We start from the raw sequence: 21,916 nt of genomic DNA on the forward strand, positions 1-21,916 counted from the left end.
GTTTTGTAGTAATCCTATCTAATGTAAAGCACCTAAAGCAAAGGAATTTTTTCAAAGTTTTGCAACTTTTGACAAGGTAAAATATGTAAAAGTTGCTCAAAAACTAAAGTTACAAAGAAATTATTAATTCATCTTCCACAGTACCTTTTTTTTTTTTTTAAAGTAACAAAGAGTCTTGTAGTCTTTTTAACAAAGGAAAGTATTATCACTTGAAACTTAGGTGATTTTTGCCCTTAGTTTAAATGGCCCAACTGTTTCTGGGCTGTTCAAGTGTAGCTATGATTTGATAATTAAAGTCCATTCAAGTTGCAATGTCCTAAACATAATTAACACCTCTCCAAACACTTTTTAGTATTTAATACTTTTTGGTATTTAGTACCAAATAGTACTTCTCATAAAAAGTCCTTAAAGAAATATGGGAAAAATGCATTAAATATAAGTTTTAAACCATCTGAATGATTTCTTTCAAAACACACTGCAAGTAGAAAAAAAAAACTATTATAATATCTGAATATAAGAAAATAGTTATTCAACCTCCCACCTCCTGAATAAGTAAAATAAGGCAGTTCTGAAGAAAAAACATTGACTTTAACATCAAACCACCTAAGATTGAGTTCAGAATAAATTATAAACTAGCTATATATTGAGCGATTTACAACCTTTTTAAGAGACTGTTTCTTAACTTTTAAAAATAATATTTTATTTAATATTTACCAAACCTACTGGGTTTTTGTAATACTCAAATAAGATGATGGATTGTAAAAGCATTCTGTAACCATAAAATATTATGTAAAGATAGTTATTCACAATCCTTTAATTTTACGGGGTTTTCCCCCCTTTTTTTGAGGGTATGTGCGAAGCAATTGGGGTTAAAGGACTTGCCCAGGTCACACAGCTAGAAATGTTAAGCTTCTGAGACCAGATTTGAACTCAGGTCTTCCTGATTTCAGGGCTGGTACTCTATCCACTGTGCCACCTAGATGCCCCTAATTTTAATGCAATTTTTAAAATTCTCAAAAATAAGTAATCCTAATTTGTTCCCCTTAACCCCAGGTTACATTGAAAAAAAACAAAAACAAAAACACCGGGTTGCGCAACCTTCAGGTTTTTTTTTTTTTGTTTTGTTTTGTTTTTTTGCTTTATAAATGTAATACTGTCTATAGAAAAAAGAAAAATAACATTCCTATTTCAAAAAGTAAATATTACTCTCATAATCTCATTTGAGCTACTATACATACCATGGGGAAAAATCTTTTGAAAACAATCTAGATTGCACAGTCATGGGATTTAGAGCTGAAATGACCTAAAAAAATCATTTAGTAACAAATGATTTTGAAACAAAGCAACCTGAAGCCTGGAAAAGTTGAAGTAATTTATATACAGTTACAAGGTAGTAAGTAGAAGAATTAGGACTCTAAACCATGTTCTTTGATTCCAAATCCCAGGAAGGAAAATTTATGACTTCAACCTAAAAAAACAAGACTTGAAACAACACAGATAAGCAGTATTTTATGTTAACTGATTATATTAAAAGTAATTTTATTCTACGATTGCTTGGAGTATAACAATAAACACATTCTAAATACAATATAATATTTTTATAAATAAGAGGAAGGAAACGCAATGTTTGAAATGAAAGAAATGCAGCGAAAATGAAAATTGTTTCAATATTTAAGTGTTTGTAATAGCAAAAGTAATTAAATAAATGGGCAAGAAAAAAGAGTTGTGAAAATGTTTCTAGGGAAAAGAAATGCTTTATAAAAGTAAAATTTTAAACTCCAGAGGTATTCTCAAATCTGTTTGCATACAATATACTTTATCATCTTTAAGAACTCTGATCAAAATTTCAATCATATTGCTCTTCCATTGCACAATATTTTCCACTGTCAACACAACTATTTGATTACAAAGATGACTATGTAATTTTGTAGTCATAGGAAAAGAACTAAATCCTTGATTTTGTGTGGAAATGCACAGAAAGATGCAACATCATTCTAACTCAGCAAATTAACTTTTTTAAAAAGAACAGAAACCACCAAAAGAAAACAAAAAGTTCCACAGTAATGATAATCTTTCTATCCTACAGTTGCTATCCTTCAAGATTGCTGTAATTTACCAAGACAGTTTCACAGAATTTGAGAACTGGAAGAGAACTTAAAGGCAAATTTATTTCATCCTCTATACTATATATATGAGTAAATTGTGGTCTAGCAATGTGACTATATCACCATACCAAAGACCTTCCTTAAATCTACTGTGATGAAAGACAAGTACTGGTTAAACATTTTATCCTAAGACCTTAGAGAACAGAAGTAATCACAATAATTCATATCTAAAGCTTCCTGAGCTTCAGAAAGTAGACCACTGACCCACACAAGAGGCCTAGAAAGTAGGCAAAGAAACATTTTTCCCTCCAAGAGGATGTCATGATTCCTTATCCAACTCAAGGCTTTAGAAGGATTAAAAATAGATATATATTTTCTTACCGTTGACTCTGTTAAACCACCAACAGAGACTGCCAAGCCTAAAAGGACATGGTATCGATAGTCTGGCAGTGCAAGGAGCTGAGTAATGCAAGGGAACGCCTGTGAAGGAGCATTCCAATTTAAAATAGCAGATTCTGATCTATAAAAAGTAAATATAGTATATTAAACTTTTTTATTTTGTTCTTTTTTGCAATCTATTCAATGATGAGAATATACAAAAATTAAGAATATGTTGGAATAATAATCTGAGGAAAATATAAAAAAAATTTCTCATACCTTGGAAATATCTTCTCTAATTCTTCTCTATAAGGAAGGTGGGGAACTGGAGGATTATCAAAGTACAAAAGATTCAAGAAAATGGATCCAGCATGAGCTCGAAATCTGTCGATTTTTTCACTTGACTGTTGGGCTAAGCAGCACATGATTTTTTTGCAGCTGTAAAACAACAACAGCAGCTGGTTAATCAACTATTATCAGCATGATGAGGAATACACAAGCATTTTAAAACGAAAAGTTTATATAGCAAAATTTAGATATTTAGCTATCTGTTCTGATGTAGAAGTTCTCCAATTTATTGGTCTCAGGACTATTTCACACTTAAAATTTAGTGAGGATGTGCCACAATGAGCTAACAATTAGTTAGATTACAATATTGATATTTATCATATTAGAAATAAAAATATAATTATAATGAAAATAGCTTTGCCCTCAAAGACACCCTAAAGGGCTTTGGGGAATCCCATGGGTTCACACATTATATTTTGAAACTTAATGTCCTAAGATATATTAAAAATTTTCTAATTTATCCTAAGATGGAGGATAGAGTGTAGGAAGACATTTCAATGATTAGATTTGGATCAAATTACACAGTAATTTTTTGTTTTTTAAATTTAAAGCTGATAGGGCCCTTGAGACCCATAAACTCATTCATGACAGGCTTTCTTTGCCCTAGACTCTAAAGCATAAAACTTTTTTCTAACACTCCCTGTTCTGTCATTTTCTAGAAACTTTCATAAACCATGCTTTTATTCCATATTTTCAATCTAGTGATCTAGTGTTATCAAAGAAAATCACCAGACCAGACCCAGTATGAGAACTTACCCTTAGTTTAGGAAGGCTAAATAAATTATGATAAATGAGGGTAATGGAATATTATTTTTCTATAAGTAATTATGAGCAGGCTGATTTTAGAAAAGCCTGGAAAGACTTACATGAGCTGAGGCTGAATGAAGTGAGCAGAACCAAGAAAACATTGTATATAGCAACAAGAAGATTATGTGATGATCAACTGTGATGGACTTGGATCTTCTCAACAAGGTGATGATTTAAGGCAATTCCAATAGATTTGGATCCACATACAGAGAAAGATTTATGGAGACTGAATGTGGATCAAAGGATAGTATTTTTACCTTTTTTTTTGCCTGTTTGTTTGCTTTTTCTTTGTCTTTTTTTTTCTCTTTTGGTCTGATTTTTCTTGCACAAAATGACATATATAGAAATATATATGAAAGGATTGTACATATTTAACCTATATCACATTGTTTGCTGTCTTGGGGAGTGGGGAGGTGAGAGGAGGGAGAAAAATTTGGAACACTTTCTTACAAAAATGAATATTGAAAAACTATCATTACATGTATTTGGGAAAATAAAATCTTATTGTGAAAAAAACAACCAAATAATCAGGCAAGAGAGCAAAGAAAAGACAGGGATCCACAAGTCTGTTCTTGTGTTTGTTTACAGACTTCTTTAGATCATGCCAACTTGGAAGAACTAAAAAGTTATAGAACAAAAACTAGCTCTGAAAACAGCTATACAAAAAACCTAAAGCTTAGGACAGTGCCATCTAAAACAAGGAAGCAGAATCCAATATTAATATAAATGTTAAAAGTCAAAAAAGAGGTTAAAAATTGAGTAAACATTTAAAAAATGTTGATCAAAGAAAATGACCATAGTACCATGTAAGATCAAAACACAAACTCAGAAGACAATGAAATCAAAACTGCTATATTCAAAGCCTAAAAGAAAAATGTAAATTGGTCTCAAGCCCTCCCAAAAAATTCCTGAAATGCTCAAAAAGGATTTGGAAAATAAAATAAAAGTAGAGGAAAAATTGGGGGGGGGGGGAAATTACGGTTACACAAGAAACTAATAATTTTTTGAGTCAACAGATAAAGGAGGCATAAAAATACTGAAGAATTGGCCAACTGGAAAAGGCTACACAAAAATTTACTGAAGAAAAGAACACCTTAAAAAGCAGAATTGGTCCAATGGAAAAGAAGGTACAAAAGTTCATTAAAGAAATAATAGGGTATTGTTCTGCTAGGCTTTCAATTTTTTAAGAGTAAGGACAATTAGATTAATATATATGTTCTAAAGTAATTTGATTAATTCTTTAACAATCCAAATAAATATTTTCCCATCAAAAATAGTAACTTGGAAGGTTATATGCTATTCCCAAATGTTGCAATTACTCAGAACATTTTGGGGCTTATTTTTTTATATTGTCCCATAGAAAGAACAATAATGAATATTCCCTTTTCTAAAATTATTGGGAATTTGGAAATATATGCAACCCAACTATAGTCAGAGATATTAAATATGAATGTGCTAAAATTGTGTGTTTTGTATGATAGGTTGCTATCATTTTAATATTACTGTGTTTTTTTCTCTTTTATCTGATTTTTCTTCATGGATCCCCAATCAGTTAATGTCTCGTTTGTTTCTTTAGTAAGACTTGTCAAGGTGGATTCAAATTTTTTTTATTCTGCCAATTATTTTTGCTGAAACCAAGAATTACACTTTCCCGATTTCTATTTCTCTTTTAAACCATTCAGAAACATTTTCTGTGTATATGCTTTCTTTGGATTTGAATCAATAGGGCCAGTTGCTTCATTAGATGTACACTGATTTTTTTTTGTCTTTCAATACTTATTCATACATATAGGCTCTGGAGGCCACTTTCTTTTTTGTAATTACTATCTTTCTGGTTGGTTTATCTACCTATAGTTAAGGTCTTTGAGTTTTTTGAGATCTTTGCTAATTTCAGTCTTTTTTTCCCCAATTGCTCAATTTGGGTTTTTTTCTCCTTTGATAGTAGTTTCCTTGTGAGCTAAATCTCTGAGCTTTAGCTTAAGGCTTCTCTAAAATGAATAACTTAAAGTTCACTTTGTACACTTTATAAAGTTGTACACCAACTTCTAGTGGCACAAAACTGATCCAAGGTGGACACTAGCTCTTTCCCTCAAAGTCAGTGGAGTACAGTGACATATTTATGTCCTGCCCTTCTTAACTCTGTTACATTTCTGACTTAGTTCTGTTACAACAAAAAGTGCTGTTATATTGCTGGCTAAGTCTGAGCAAGCTTCTGCTATTTCATTTTCTTCAAGAATTTGGGTAGAATATGTGAAGGAAAAGGAATGGTTACAAACCTGCTGTCTTTTACAGTCCTGACACTGATGGACAATTAGAGGGTGGATAATGAGTGAACATATTAGGAGTTAAGAACTATGACCCTTGACTGTTAATTCATCAAGGTTTTTATCTTTTTTGGGAACCTTGTTCCATGCTGAAAAGCTGAAATTACTTTATTTCATGGAAAAAATTCCTATTTTTGAAAAATTTAAAAGTTGTGAGGATAAGTTCAATTAAATTTTTATTCAAATATTTAGAACTTAGGTTATTAGGTGAATAAATATTAAGCATGAATATTAATTCATTGTCTATGATGTCTTTCCACATAATATAATTTTTATTTATGTAATTTCTCTATATTTACTATCTAAAATCATGATTACTACTCCTGCTTTACTGAGTTTAACTGAGACATAATAGATTTTTTTTTCTAAACTCTTTTTAACTCTATGTAAATCTTTCTGTTTCATCAGCTTCTTGTTAAAAAAAAAAAAAAAATCACCAAGTTATAGGAATCCATTTTCTAATCCATTCTTTTATCTTTTTTTTTTTTTTTATCAATAGCTCCATCACATTCTTATTCATGGTTATGTTTGTAAGTTGTGTATTTTTATCCTTCTTCAAGACTAGAATACTAAGATTAATATGGATAAGTATAAAGTCTTAACCTTAGATTCAAAACAATCAGCTTCACATATACAAGATGAAAAAAATCTAGGTAATCTATTTGTTTGAAAAATAAAAATCCAGGTGTTTTAATGAAAGTCAAACATTAAAGTAGATTTTAAAAAATCAAATATAATATTAGTGTGCATAGAGAGACATAATGTGCAACTAAGAAGATGACATCCCTGTTGTACTGTGTTCTGGTCAGACCAAACCCAGATATTATATTCTATGCCTCATTTTAGGAAGGATTTTGAGTAATAAGCTACAGTAAATAGCCAGAGAAAGGCAAATAATATGAAGACTAATAAAAGGAAAAGAAGACATTTAGCTCAGAGAAAATAAGATTTGAGATACAATAGCTATTTATATATATTTGGAAGATTATTAGGGAAAATTAGAATTGTTCTGCTTAGCACCAAATAGGAATAATGGATGGAAGCTGTAAAAAAGCAAATTAAAGTTTGATACAAAATTAACTAGTGGTAGCAAAAAAATGTGATGCACTAATTCATCAAGTTCTAAACGGTTTTTACAGTTTTTAAACAAAGACAGTACAACGTTCAGATGCGATTAGTCTAGATGGCTTCTAAAGACTTACGATGCTGTGGATGTGGCTCTGTATATTTGACACCTTTGCCTTATGACATACTTGCCAATATGAATCATTTCTGTTTCAGGATAAACTGACTATATCAACTTTTATTTACAATAATCAAGCTGCTAATCAAGCTGATTATAACAAATACTGGATGATGCATGAACCTCTGGAAACAACTGTCTAGAGGAGAAGTTGGCAGGGCATAGCCATCATAACAATGTATATTCCAGTGGGATAGAAGTGAATAAGAATGAAACCTTCATAGAATGAAACTAGCTGTATGATTTCAATACTCACACATCTGCTTCAATGAGCTCTGGATGATTTCTTGTTAACAAAAGTGTCAGCTCCATTAGACCCGTCATTGCAGCTTCCCGGACCCTATTGGCACAAATATACCAAAAAAAAAAAAAAAAAAAAAAAAAAAAAAATTTTTTTCAGGAGAGTACATTCAACTAGATGCACTATATCTATTTAGGATTCTGTTACCATATAAACAATGAGATATACATTTTTATTTCAATCTTCAGATCCACATTGTATGCCCTACAATGTAACAGGTATCATTCAAGGCACTTGATACACAAATACAATGGATGAAACAATCCATACATTTGGGGAATTTACAAACTGTTCTATACCAGTTTATACAAACTATACCAATGAAACAAGTATAAATATTAGTGTATATAGATTAAATGTAAAAGAATAAATATAGTGAAGCTTATAGTTTAGGGAAAGAGGGAAATAACAATCATAAAAATTAAAACAAGTTTTATGTAGAATATGCTACTTGAAATGCATCTTGAAGGAAAGGGAGTCTATGACACAGAGGTAGGTGAGGGGAAAACATATTTCAGGTATGAGGGATATTTTAAAATACCATACAGTCATAGTCAAAATCACAAAAGATATGGCAGATACCACAATAAAAGATCAGAAGGCATGAAATATGATGTTCCAGAAGGAAAAGGAGCAAAGATTACAAGCCAGAATAATCTACACTGCAAAACGGAGTATATATACCTTCCTCAGGAGAAAAAAATGGACATTTCATGAAATAGAAGATTTTCAAGTATTCCTGATCAAATTATCAGAGATGAATTAAAAAACTATCTTTTAAACATCAGACTGAACAGAGTCATAGAAAGGTAAACATGAAAGAGAAATCAAGAGAGCCTTAATAAGTTTAAACTGTTTATATTTCTTTATGGGATGATGATTTCAATACTGAAAATGTAGGCAGATGAAAGAATGCTACATAGACAGACAGCAAAGGATTAATTAAGTCCATTATGTTGGGATGATTGCCAAAAAATGGATGGGTGAGAGAGAACAGATGAACTGGGAAAGAGGGAAGGAGAGGAAGAAAGGGGAAAATTTTTCTTACATAAAAAATTGAGAAAAGAAGAATTTTTACAGGTGTATGTAAGGAGGAGAGGGAGTGAATAGTTTAAGGGATCAGGCAAGACTTAAACCTCACTTTCATATGAACCATTGCAAAGAAGGAAGAATATTTTCACACACTCAAATGGATATAAAAGCTATCTGACTGAACAGAAGAATAGGAGAGGAAAGGGATATCATAAGGAGAACTGAAAAAAGAGTGCATTAAAGAGAAACAGTGGTTAGAAGCAAAACTGACTTTTGAAGATACAAATAAGGATACACAAAATAAAATGAAATGGAGGGAAATACATTCTAATCTTAATTATGAATGTGAATGGAAAGAAGATAGCAGAAGAGATTAGAAACCAAAATTCAATGATATATTGTTTACAAGAAACACACTTGAAATAGAAAGTTATACACAATGTTAAAAATAAAAGGCTAGGAAAATAGAAGAAAAAAATTGAAAGAATTAAGAGTAGATAATGAGGAAACAAAGCTATTATTCTTTGCAGATGATTTGATGGTATATTTATTATATATTATATCTTATGTATATTATATATATATATGCATATATATATAGAATATCTATCTAAAAAGATCAGAAAACATTATATGTAGTAGAGATAAGCTAGAAGCCTTTCGGATAAGTTTGGGAGGAAACAAGATTACCCACTGTCACCAGTATTATTCAATATTGTATTAGAAAGGTTAATTATAGCAATAAGAAGAAAAAGAAATGGAATTGTAATAGGCAGTGAGAGAAAAAAACAAACTCCTACTTTTTGCAAATGATATCCTAGTATACTTAGAGAATCCTAGAAAAGCAACTAAAAAAGTCGTTGACATAATTAACTTTAGCATAGTGGCAGGATATAAAATACATCCACATAAATCAACAGCATTTCTATTTGTAACCAACAAAGCTCAGCAACAAGAAATAGAAAGAGAAATCCAATTTAAATAACTGTGGATAATATAAAATATTTGGGAGTCTATTTGCCAAGACAAAGCCAGGAACTCAATGAACACAATTATAAAACACTTCACACAAATAAAGTTAGATCTAAACAATTGGAAAAATATCAACTGTACATGGGAAAGCTGAGTTAATATAATAAAAATGACAATCACACCTAAATTGTTCTATTTATTTAGTGCCATTCTTGCCAAGCTGCCAAGAAATTACTTTATAGAGCCAGAAAAATAATAACAAAATTCATATGAAAGGTTAAAGATCAAGAATTTCAGGGAATTAATGGGGGAAAAATGCAAAGGAAGGTGGCCTAGTTGTACCAAACTTAAAACTATATAAAGCAGTTGTCATCAAAATCATTTGGTACTAGCTAAGAAAAAAAGGATCTGTGGAATAGATTAGGTTTACAAGACACAATAGTCAATGACAATAGTAATCTAATGTTTGATAGTCCCAGTTTCTGAGATAAGAACTTAGTATTTGACAAAAATTGCTGAGAAAACTGAAAAACAGTATGGACAGAAAGTACGCATTGACCAACACCTAACACTCTACACAAGATAAGGTTGAAATGGGTTTATGTTTTAGACACAAAGGGTGATACTATAAGCATATTAGGAGAACAAAGCACCGTCTATCTGTCAGATCTGTGGAGAAGGAAGGAATTTATGGCCAAAGAAGAACAAAAGAAACCAATGCAGTCATGGTTAGAAGGGAAACAGATTGCTGGGGAAATTTTTTTTAAGTGTATCTGATAAAGGCCTCAATTCTAAAATACATAGAAAACTGACTCAAATTTATAAGAATAGACCTTTGGAGAAAACTGAATGCAAATAGATGAGAATAATCATTTTTTGGGAAAGTACCTTCACACCTTCACCTTCACAAAAACTGACCATGTATTAGAGCATAAAAACCTCACAAATGCACAAAAATGTAAAAATTTAATTCAACTTATATTTTAAGTACATTAAATACAATTGAAGTGATAAGAACAGGCAATGAGGAAACAAAATTATCAACTCTTTGCAGATGATACGGTGCTATATCTAGAGAACACTAGAGAATCACGTAAAAAAGTAAGCTAAAAACTATTAAAAACTTCAGTAAATATCCCAAACATATGATAAAAAAGGGGAAAGGGCTCGGCATGTACAAAAATGTTTGTAGCAGCCATTTTTGTAGTAGCAAAGAACTGGAAATTGAGTGGATGTTCAACAATTGGGGAATGGGTGAATAAGTCATGGTACATTAATGTAATAGAATATTTATTGTTCTATAAGAAATGATGAGCAGAAAAATCTGGAAAGATTTTTGTGAATTGATGCTGAGTGAAGTGAGCAGAACATTATACACAGTAACAATAAGATTATGTAATGATCAACTATGACGGACTTGGCTTTTCACAACAGTGATACATAGCAATTCCAATAAACTTGGAATAGAAAATGCCATATCATCCAGAGAGAGAATTATGGGGACTGTATGTGGATCAAAGCATAGTTATTTTCACCTTTTTGTCTGCCTTTTTGCTTTTTCTTTCTCATAACTTTTTCCCTTTTGGCCTGATTTTTTTCTTGCACAATATTACAGATACGGAAATATATTTAAAAGGATTGCATGTGTTTAACCTATATCAGATTACATGCTATGTTATGGGAAGAAGAGAGAAAAATTTGGAACAAAAAATCTTAACTTTCTTTACATGTATTTGGAAAAATAAAATATTATAGAAAATTAAAAAAAAAAAACTTCAGCAAATTTGCAGGAATATAATCAGTATTTTTATACATTACCAACAAAGCTCAGCAGAAAGAGATAGAGAGATTTCATTTAAAGTAAATACTTGGAATTCTACCTGCTAAGACAAATTCAGAGACTATATGGGAACATTTATAAAGCACTTTTCACATAAATACAGACCTAAAAAAAATTGGAAAAATATAAAATAGTTCACAAATAGGCTAAGCCAGTGTAGAAAAGATGACAATTCTATATAAATTATTTTGCTTATTTAGTGCAATATCAACCAAACCACCAAAGAAGTATTTTATAGAGCTGGAAAAAATAACACAAACAACACAAAAATAACAAATAAAGAAATCAATGAAGAAAATGTGAAGGAAGCTTCCTGGAAAAACTAGATTTCAAGTTACATTGCAAAACTATAACTATCAAAACAAACTGATAGTGGCTAATAACAGTAGTGATCAATAGACTAGATTAGGTACACAATACATAGTAATGTATAACCATAGTCTCAGTTATGAGACCCTGCATGGGGTCGCAACCCACAGCTTAAGAAGCTGGGCTCTAAATCACTACTGACTAGAGAAATGCAAATTAAAGCAATTCTGAGATACTACATTTCTATCAGATTGGCTAATATGACAGAAAAGGGAAATGATAAACACTGGAGGGGATTATGGGAAAATTGAAACAACATACTTCTGATGATGTTGTGAACTGTTCTAATCACTGTGGAGAGCAATATGGAACTATATCCAAAGGTCTATAAACCCTGCATACCCTTTGACCTAGCAATATAACTATTAGGCTTATGTTCCAACAAGATTTTTAAAAAGAAAAAAAAAAAACAAAGAAAAGTACCTATATGTAAATATTTATAATTGTGGTGACAAAGAATTAGAAATGGAGGAGATGCCAATAAACTGGGAAATAGCTGAGCAAGTGGTAGAGAATTGTGATGGAATACTATTGCGTTAGAAGAAATGATAAACAGGATGCTCTCAGAAGAAATCTGAAAAAACTTGGATGAACTGAAGTGAAATGAATAGAATCAGTAGAACATTGCACATAATAATAGTAATATTGTATGATGATCAACTGTGAATGATTTAGCTATTCTTATCAATAAAAAGACCTAAAATAATTTTAAAGGACTCATAATGAAAAACACTATCTACCCCAACAGAAAGAATGCAAGGGAAGAAAGAAAAGAATTTGAAACTCAGAATTTTTTTAAAAAAATTGTTAAAATGAATTTAAAATGTTTTTAAAATTGTTACATAGAGTTCTCCTAAAGGCCTCATTTCTAAAATATGTAGAGAACTGACTCAAATCTATAAGACTTCAAGCCATTTTCCAACTGATAAATGGTCAAAGGACATTAACAGATAATTTTCAGATGAAGAAATTGAAATCATTTCTAATCATATGAAAAGGTGCTCTAAATCACATTGATCAGAGAAATGCAAATTAAGACAACTCTGAGATACTACTACACATCTCTCAGATTGGGTAAGATGACAGGAAAAGACAATGACAACTGTTGGAGGAGATATGGAAAACTGGGACACTAATACATTGTTGGTAGAATTGTAAACAGATTCAATCATTCTGGAGAGCAATTTGGAACTATGCCCAAAGAGTTATCAAACTGTGCATACCCTTTGATTCAGCAGTGCTTACTACTGGGCTTATATCCCAAAGAGATCATAAAGGAGGGAAAGGGACCCACATGTGCAAAAATGTGGCAGTCCTTTTTGTAGTGGCAAGAAACTGGAAACTGAATGGATGCCTATCAGTTAGAGAATGGCTGAATACGTTATAGTATAGGAATGTTATATAATATTATTGTTCTATAAGAAATGATCAGCTAGATGATTTCAGAGAGACTGAGAGAGACTCATGTGAACTGATGCTAAGTGAAATGAGCAAAACCAGGAGATCATTGCCATGTACAATGATTATATGATAATCAATTCTGAGGGCATGGCTCTCTTCAACAATGAGATGATTCAGACCTGTTCCAATGATCTTGTGATTAAAAGAACCATCCACACCCAGAGAGAGGACACTAGGAACTGAGTGTGGTTCATAACATAACATTTTCACTTTTTTTGTTAGTTCTTTGCTTGCATTTTGTTTTCTTTCTCATTTTTTTCGTGTTTGATATGATTTTTCTTGTGCAGCAAGAAAACTGTGTAAATATGTGTGTGTGTGTGTATACATATATTTCTACTACGTTTAATATATATTGGATTATTTGCCATCTGGGGAGAGAGTGGGGAAAGGGGGGAAATTGGAACACAAAGTTCTGCAAGAGTTAATGTTAAAAAATTATCCATGTATATGTTTTGAAAATTTTTTTTAATTTTAAATTTAATCTAAAATTTTAATTTTTAGTTAAAATTTAAATTTAATTTTTAATTTTTTAATTTTTAATTTAATATTTTATTTTTAAATTTAATTTAATTAACTTAATTTTTTAATTAAAAAAATTGATACATACAATTCAAAAAAAATACTAAATTAAAAAAAAATAAACTGTGCAAACCTTTTGATCCAGCAGTACCTACCATTAGTAGAGCTATACACAAGAGATCAAAGAAAAAGGAAAAGCATCTATCTATATAAAAATATTTGTAGCAGCCTTTTTTAAATTGGGGAATGGCTGAACAAGCTGCAGTATATGATTGCGATGGAATACTATTGTGCTATAAGAAATAAAATGATTTCAAAATAACTTGAGAAGACTTAATGAAGAGTGACAAGAAGAAGACTCATGAAAAGTGAAGTGAACACAGGAGGTAATACAGTGAAATAGTTAAGTCTGTAGTCAGGAAGACATCTTCCTGAGTTCAAATCTGGTCTTAGACATTTACTTGGCATACCATATGTAGTTTGATATAGGTTATATATGTGCAATCACATAAAACATTTTCATATTGTAAAAGAAGAATCAGTCCAAAAGAAAAAAAAACCATGAAAAAATAAAGTGAAAATAGTAAGCTTCACTCTACATTCAAGCCCCATCATAATGCATAGCATTTTCCATCATAAATCCTTTGGAATGGTCTCGGATGGATTACTGTATTGCTGAGAAGAGCTAAATCATTCATATTTTTAAAAATGTCTATTTAAAAAAAATTATTTTCCCCAGTTACATGTTAAAAAAAAAAAACCTTTTTTGGTTATGCATGTACATTAATTTTTTTTATGAATTTCCTTATGAATCATATTGGGAGAGAAAATTCAGAACAAAAAGGAAAAACCATAAGAGGGGGAAAAAAAGAAAAAGAAAGAAAAGTGAACATAGTCTCCATAGTTAACTCTCTGCATGTGGATGGCATTTTCTATCTAAAGTTTATTGGGATCACCTTGGATCACTGAACTTTGAAAAGAACCAAGTCTGTCATTTTTAATTATCACACAATTTTGCTTTTGTTATATATACTGTTTTCCTGGTTCCACTTATTTTGCTCACCATCAGTTCCTATAAATCTTTTCAGGTCTTGATAAAATCAGCCTGTTCAGCATTTTTACAGAACAATAATATTCCAATACTTTCATATATCATAACTTATTCAGCCATTCCCCAATTGTCACCACAAAAGAAGCTGTTACAAACATTTTTGTAAATGTGGGTCCTTTCCCCTCTTTTATGATTTCTTTGGGAAACAGAACTAGTAGTGGCACTGCTGGATCAAAGGATATGCATTTTTATAGCCATTGGGCATAGTTAAAAATTATTCTCCAGAATGTTGGATCACTTCACAACTCCACAAACAATGCATTAGTGTCTCAGTTTTCCCACCTCCCCTTCAACATTTATCATTATTTTTTCCTGTTATCTTAGCTAATCTGAGAGGTGGTACCTCAGTTGTTTTAATGTGCATTTTTCTAATCAATAATGATATAGAGCATTTTTTCATATGACTATAGATGGCTTTAATTTTGTCATCTGAAAATTGTCTGTTCATATCCTTAGACGATTTACCAATTGGAGAATAAGAGACATTCATATTTGATCATCATATATTGCTGTTGTTACAGAGTACAATGTTCTCTTGGTTCTGCTCACTTCATTTTGCATCAGTTCATTCTCAGTATTTCCAGGTTTTTCTGAAAATATCCTGCTCAACCAGTTCCAATAATCTTGTGATAAAGAGAGCCATCTACACCCAGAGAGAGAACTGTGGGAATTGGGTGTACACCACAACATAGCATCACTCTTTCTGTTGTTGTTTTTTTGCATTTTGTTTTCTTTCTCAATTTTTTTTCCCCTTCTTGATCCAATTTTTCCTGTGCAGCAAGATAACTGTATAAATATGTATACATATATTAGATTTAACATAATTTTTAACATATTTAACATGTATTAGATTACTTGCCATCTAGGGGAGAGGGTAAGGGGAAAGAGGGGAAAATTTGGAACACAAGGTTTTGCAAGGGTCAATGTTGAAAAATTACCCATGCATATGTTTTGTTAAAAAAATATATATATGTTTTAATAAAAAAGAAAATATCCTGCTCATCATTTCTTATAGCAGAACAGTAATATCCATTATATTCATATTTCACAACTTGTTTAATCATCCCCTAACTGACCTCCTCAATTTCCAATTCTTTGACACCATAAGAAGAGCTGCTATAATTATTTGTGTCCAAGGAGAGCTTTTCCCCTTTTTTGATCTCTTTGGATTACAGAATAAGTAATGGAAATGCTCAATCAAATGCTGGATTAACAAAGACAATTCTTTGAACACAGTTCTGAATTGCTTTCCAGAAAGACTGGATCAAGTCACAACTCCACCAGCCTTGCATTACTATCTCAATCTTTCTACATTCTCTCCAATATTTATCATTTTTCTTTTTCAATCATATTAGCCAATCTGATAGGAATGCCTAATCAACAGAAACTTAGAGCACTTGTTTCATTTGACTATATGACAACTTTGATTCTATCATCTGAAAGCTGCCTTTTGACTACTGACCTTTAACTATCAATTAGGGAATGACTTGAATTCTTTCGAATTTGAATATCTCTTTGTCAGAGATATTTGCTATAAAAACTGGTCGGTCAGCTTTCTGTTTTCCTTCTAATTTTAGTTATATTGTTTGTACACAAACTTTTAATTTTATATAATCAAAATTATTTCTTTTACCTTTTGTAATGTTCTTTTTATTTTCTTTGGTCCTAAATCTTCCTTTCTTTATAGATCTGACATATAAACTATTCCTTCCTCTTTTAATTTCTTTATGGTATTAATCTTAATGTTTAAATCCTATACCCATACTCATCTCATCTTGGTACACATCGTAAGATGTTGATCTATACCTAGAATCTGCCATACTATTTTCCAGTTTTTCAGAATTTTTTGTCAAATAGTGAGTTCTTGTCCCAGAAGCTTGAGTCTCTGGGTTTATCAATACTAGATTACTATGGTTATTTACTACTATGTCTTGTTTACTTATTTTACTTACTCAAATTATAATTATATATATATATATATCATATTATTAATTATAGCTTTATAGTACAGTTTGAGATCTGTCACCTTCCTTCACATTTGTTTTAATTAATTCCCTTGATATTTTGGAAATTTTGTTCTTCCAGGTGAATTGTTATTATTTTTTCTAGTTTAATAAAGTAAGTTTTTGAAAGTTTGACTTCTAAAAAAAAGTTTGATTGCTGTAACACTGAATAAGCAAATTAGTTTAGGTAGAATTGTCATTTTTATTATATATGAGCAACTGATATTTTTCCAATTGTTTAGATCTGACTTTATTTGTGTGTGAAGTTTTTTGTAATTGTGTTCATATAATTCCTTGCTTTGTTTGGTAGGTAGATTCACAAATATTTTATATTATCTACACTTACTTTAAATGAGTTTCTCTTTCAATATCATGCTGCTGAGTTTTCCTGGTTATATATAGAAATGTTGATTTACATGGGTGTATTTTATATCCTGCCACTTTGCTAAAGTTGTTAATTATTTCAAGTAGTTTTTTAGTTGCTTCTCTAGGAGTCTCTAAGTATACTAGGATATCATCTACAAAAATAGTTTTTCCCCCCATTGTCTATTCTAATTCCATTTATTTTTCCTTTTTAATAACTATATTTAACTTTTTTAGCACAATACTGAATAATAGTGGTAAAAATGGGTAACCTTGCTTCCCCCGAACTTATCTGAAAGGATTCTAGCTTATCCCTATTACATATAATGCTTCTGATGGTTCTGGATAGATATTATTTATCATTTTAAGGAAAGCTCCATATGTGCCTATGATTTCTAGTGTTTTTTAATAGTAATGGGTCCTGTATTTTGTCAAAAACTTCTTTTTGCATTTGGCGAGATAATAATATGGTTTCTGTTCATATTGTTATTGAAATGGTCAATTATGCTGATAGTTTTTCTAATACTGAACCAGCCCTGCAATTCTGGTATAAATCCTATCTGATCATCTTAATAACTATATTGTTCTAATCTTCTTGCTAAAATTTCATTCCTTCTTCCCTCATATTTCCAAACAGTTTATATAGTAGTAGAATTAGTTATTTAAATTTTTAGTAGAATTCACTTTTGAATATATCTGGTCCTAGGGATTTTTTCCTTAGGAATTTCAATGATGGCCTGTTCAATTTATTTTCCCAAGATCAGATTATTTAAATATTCTTCTTTTTATTATTTTTAATTTTTTATTTCTTTTATATTATTAATTTAAATATACTTTAATCTAAGCAATTTATATTTTTATAAATATTCATTAGACTGTCATATTTACAGACATATAATTGGGCAAAATAGTTCCAATAATTGCTTCAATTTCCTATTCACTGGTTATGAATTTACCCTTTTCATTTTTGATACTGGTAATTTGGTTTTCTCCTTTTTATTTTTAATCAAATAATCTATCAAATTTATCTATATAATTGGGTTTTTTCATAAAACCAGCTCTTTGATTTTATTTGTTACCTCAATAGTTTTCTTACTTTCACTTTTATTTATCTCACCTTTGATTTTTCAGGACTTCCAATTTGATATTTAATTGAGAATTTTTAATTTGTTCTTTTCCCAAGTTTTTTTAAGTTGCATGACAAGTTTGTTAATCTAATTTTTCCTCATTTTATTGATGTATTTAGATATATGAATTTTTTCTTAAGTACTCATAAATTTTGGTATGTTGTCTCATTGTTGTCATTCTCTTTGATGAAATTATTGTTTCTATGATTTACTCTCTGTTCTACCTATTCTTTAGGATTAGATTATTTAGTTTCCAAATAATTTTCCCACTTGCTTTTATAGAGTATAATTTTTACTGCATTATAATCTGAAATGATGTATTTAAAATTTTTGTCTTTCTATATTGGATTTTGCGAGTTTTATGACCTTAGTACATGATTTTTTTTTTTGATAGGTATCATGTATTTCAAATTTGAGTATCATGAATCTCAAAGGAGGAGAGGTTACTGAGTGATGGAGGTGGGGGAGAATATGAAAGTGGTAATGGGCAGTGGGGAATATTCCCACTCTTTAGCACTGACCAATGAGCCAAGAGGAATGAGTAAAGTCAGTCTCCTCAAGACAGACTGACTAGGTTTCAGTCATTGCTTAGAAGATGGAAAGAAAGGGAAATTAGAATGAGGTTTTTGCCAATGGAACAAATTCCAGAGGGGTATTCCTGAGGGCACAGTGGCTTTTGGGGGAAATTTTGAGGTGATAGCGATAATGGAGATAGAAATAAAGAATTGGAAGATAGGAGTTGGAGAATGAGATTTGTATGAAGATCGATAGGGGATTAGAATCCCCGAGATATATAAATTCTCAACAAGTATGAAAAGGTTCATCATTAAGTAGAAAGCACCACTCTTCTTTATAGAGGAGGTTGGAGATCAGGCAGGAGACAAATGCCATAGGAGGTGGAAAGCATGTCTTCAGATGGGAAACCTTATTACTGCTCTTCCCTTGAAAGCCTAGAGGTATAAACTCTAGCAAGAGATGTTAGTCCCATTCTACAGTGACCACCTTTTTACTATTTGCTCAAGGGACAAGCACAGAGGGCAACAGAACAAGAGGGTGCTCATTTTCACAGCGGAGGCTCATTTTCACAGCGGAGGATCTTTACCTCCTGCGCTGAAAATCAGGGCAAACGTCAGAGAAAGGCAGAAGCTGCCTTTCTCGGGTGTAGTTGAAAGTCTCCTCCACCCCCTAGAAGACTTCCCTTAGGGGACATATGCAGAAGGAAATGGAAGGTACATAATCAGAGGAAGGTGTTGATTCTCTTCTCACCAGAGGCTCCATAAGGAGGGGGGGGGGGGGGGGGGGGAGAAGGGAGGGGATCAGCAGGAAAAGAAAGTTTGATGTACAGAGGGATGTCTTACAGGGGCCAATGCTGCCTTCCCCCAGGGCACATAGGCAGCAAAAAATGAAAGGCGATGGGAGAGATAATATCTTGTGGGGGAAACAGAAAAAAAGCCAGTTTGATCAGTTTAGAGAGAGAAAGAGTGGGAGTACTGAAGCTGGAAAAATCGGTAGGGGTGGAAGGAGGGAGGTGTCAGGTTTGAAAGCTAACTAGAGGATTTATATTTCATCAAAAAGGAAACCGTTGGAGTTTACTGAATAGTGAAGTGCCATGATTATATCTGAGTTTAAGAAAAATCATAATGGCAGCAGTAAGGAGGATGACTGGAATGAGGAGAGACTTGAAATAGGGAAAACAACTAGGAAATCAGTGCAGTAATTTAAGTGAGAGGCAACCAAAAAAAAAAAAAAAAGTCAAATGATAAATATATTGCAAAGGTAAAAATGCGAAGATCTGGCCAATGTTTAGATAGGTGGGGGAAAAGGAAGAATGAAGAATTCAAAAGAGTATCTTGGTTATGAATGTGGAAACTGATTGTAGTACCTTTGACAGAAATGGGAATATTTTCCTAAATTTTAATCAATTAGCTAACAAGTATTTATTATCCTCCAGTAAAGTCATTTTCTGATGCCTGATCTTGGTAAAGAAGTAATCCTTGGTTCTCAAAGGCTCTTATAGCAAAATGAAATTCTGATAAGTGCTACCCAAAGGCAGCCTTCACGTGATATTGTAAGTATTTTTATATGAAAATCAATCTAATTAAATTTGAAGAGATGTCTCACAAAGTAGCAAATGGTAAAATTCTTTTTGGTAACTGCTACTTTAAAAGATAGTTTACAAAAGCATAAAAGAAATCATGATCTACATCAGATGAAGGAGTACCTACAACATATATGAAACCTACATTGTATAGTGACAAATACTGTAATTAAGACCCAGTCACGGGTTCAATACCAGCTCTGTCATTTATTACCTATTATTAATTTCCTCCAGTCCAATCTATTATCCTATCATTCCTAATGATTCGTAATGCAATGATGTAAGAAATACTTGCTGTGCACTCACTATATATTCAACTAGGTTTTATTCACTCTAGGGGCAACTGTAGTGCAAGGCAAAAAAATTTCTCATATCCATGAAATAATGTGTTAACAATATACATTGATATTCAATGAAGCACTAATCTCTGTGGTATTAACTGCACATTTCAGAGGAAGATATTAAAAAGGAATGAGAGTAGAAAGAATATTGGATTTGTTCAATGTGAACTTGTAGCCTGGGACAATTTGAACTCTGATATTTAATTCTTATTTAATTGTGAGGACCACACCTCTATCTTTCCTAGGTCTTGCTTTCCTCACTGGCAAATGAAGAGGTTAAACTAATTTATTGCTAAAGTTCTGTCCAGCTATAATTATTAAGAACCTAAGCCATACAATCTCAGAATTTCAAAACTGAATATGGCTTAGTTAGCTATCTAGACCAATTTATAATTAATAATCTTTTCTATAACAGACTCAACAAGCCAGATGTCCAATAAACTCCCAAGACAGCTTATTCTGATTTTTTATACTCAGATACCTAGTAGCTATGTGATCCTGCATAAATCACTTAAACTTCTCTCTGCCTCAGTTTCCTAATTTATAAAAGGGAAATAATAATAATAGCACTTACTTTCCAATGTTGTTGTGAGAAAAAAGAGAGAGTGAACTATTTTAAAGGCCTCTTAAGAATTATATAAATGCAAGCTTTTAATATTGTTCCTGGAAATTATGCCTCTTAATTATATTAATTATTAGGCTGTCATACTATTGCATTAAATTTGAAATCCACCAAAACACTTAGATATTCTTGAGACAAACCATTTTAAGCCCCAGTCCCCCAACCTTGTATTTTGTGAAGTAAAAATTTAAGTAAAAATGTTTAAATAGATTTGTGATGGTGAGATTCATCTGCATCCAGAAAGAGGACTATGAGGACTGAATGTGGATAACAATATAGTATATTTTCACTTTTTTGTTGTTGTTGTTTGCTGTAATGGGCTGAGGCTTGAGTTGATGCACTGAGGTCCCAAGCACATGAGGCTAAATAGTAATTGGACCATAATCTATTAATATATAAGCTTGGAGAAAGAATGACCCCCGCCCACTCTTTGTGCAAGTCCTGATGTGTTGTATAGGAAATGATGATTTTGGTGGGTGGAGGCAGGGGAGTGGAAAAGGAAGGGGAAGGAGAGACTTTTGGCATTGCTATTGCGACGGTTTGCTCAGCTCA

At 31.6% G+C, this 21,916-nt stretch overlaps 1 protein-coding gene across 1 annotated transcript in view; it reads right to left on the minus strand.

Annotated features, from left to right (window-relative positions):
* The window catches only part of TBCD (tubulin folding cofactor D), a 430,774-nt gene that overhangs the window by 52,179 nt on the left and 356,679 nt on the right, over positions 1–21,916 (minus strand). The window contains 3 exon segments of the mRNA XM_051995656.1: positions 2,487–2,625; positions 2,763–2,921; positions 7,462–7,545. Of these exon segments, the coding sequence (XP_051851616.1) occupies positions 2,487–2,625; positions 2,763–2,921; positions 7,462–7,545 (382 nt within the window).

This window comes from Antechinus flavipes, chromosome 4 (assembly GCF_016432865.1).
Source record: "Antechinus flavipes isolate AdamAnt ecotype Samford, QLD, Australia chromosome 4, AdamAnt_v2, whole genome shotgun sequence".
Taxonomy (NCBI): domain Eukaryota; kingdom Metazoa; phylum Chordata; class Mammalia; order Dasyuromorphia; family Dasyuridae; genus Antechinus; species Antechinus flavipes.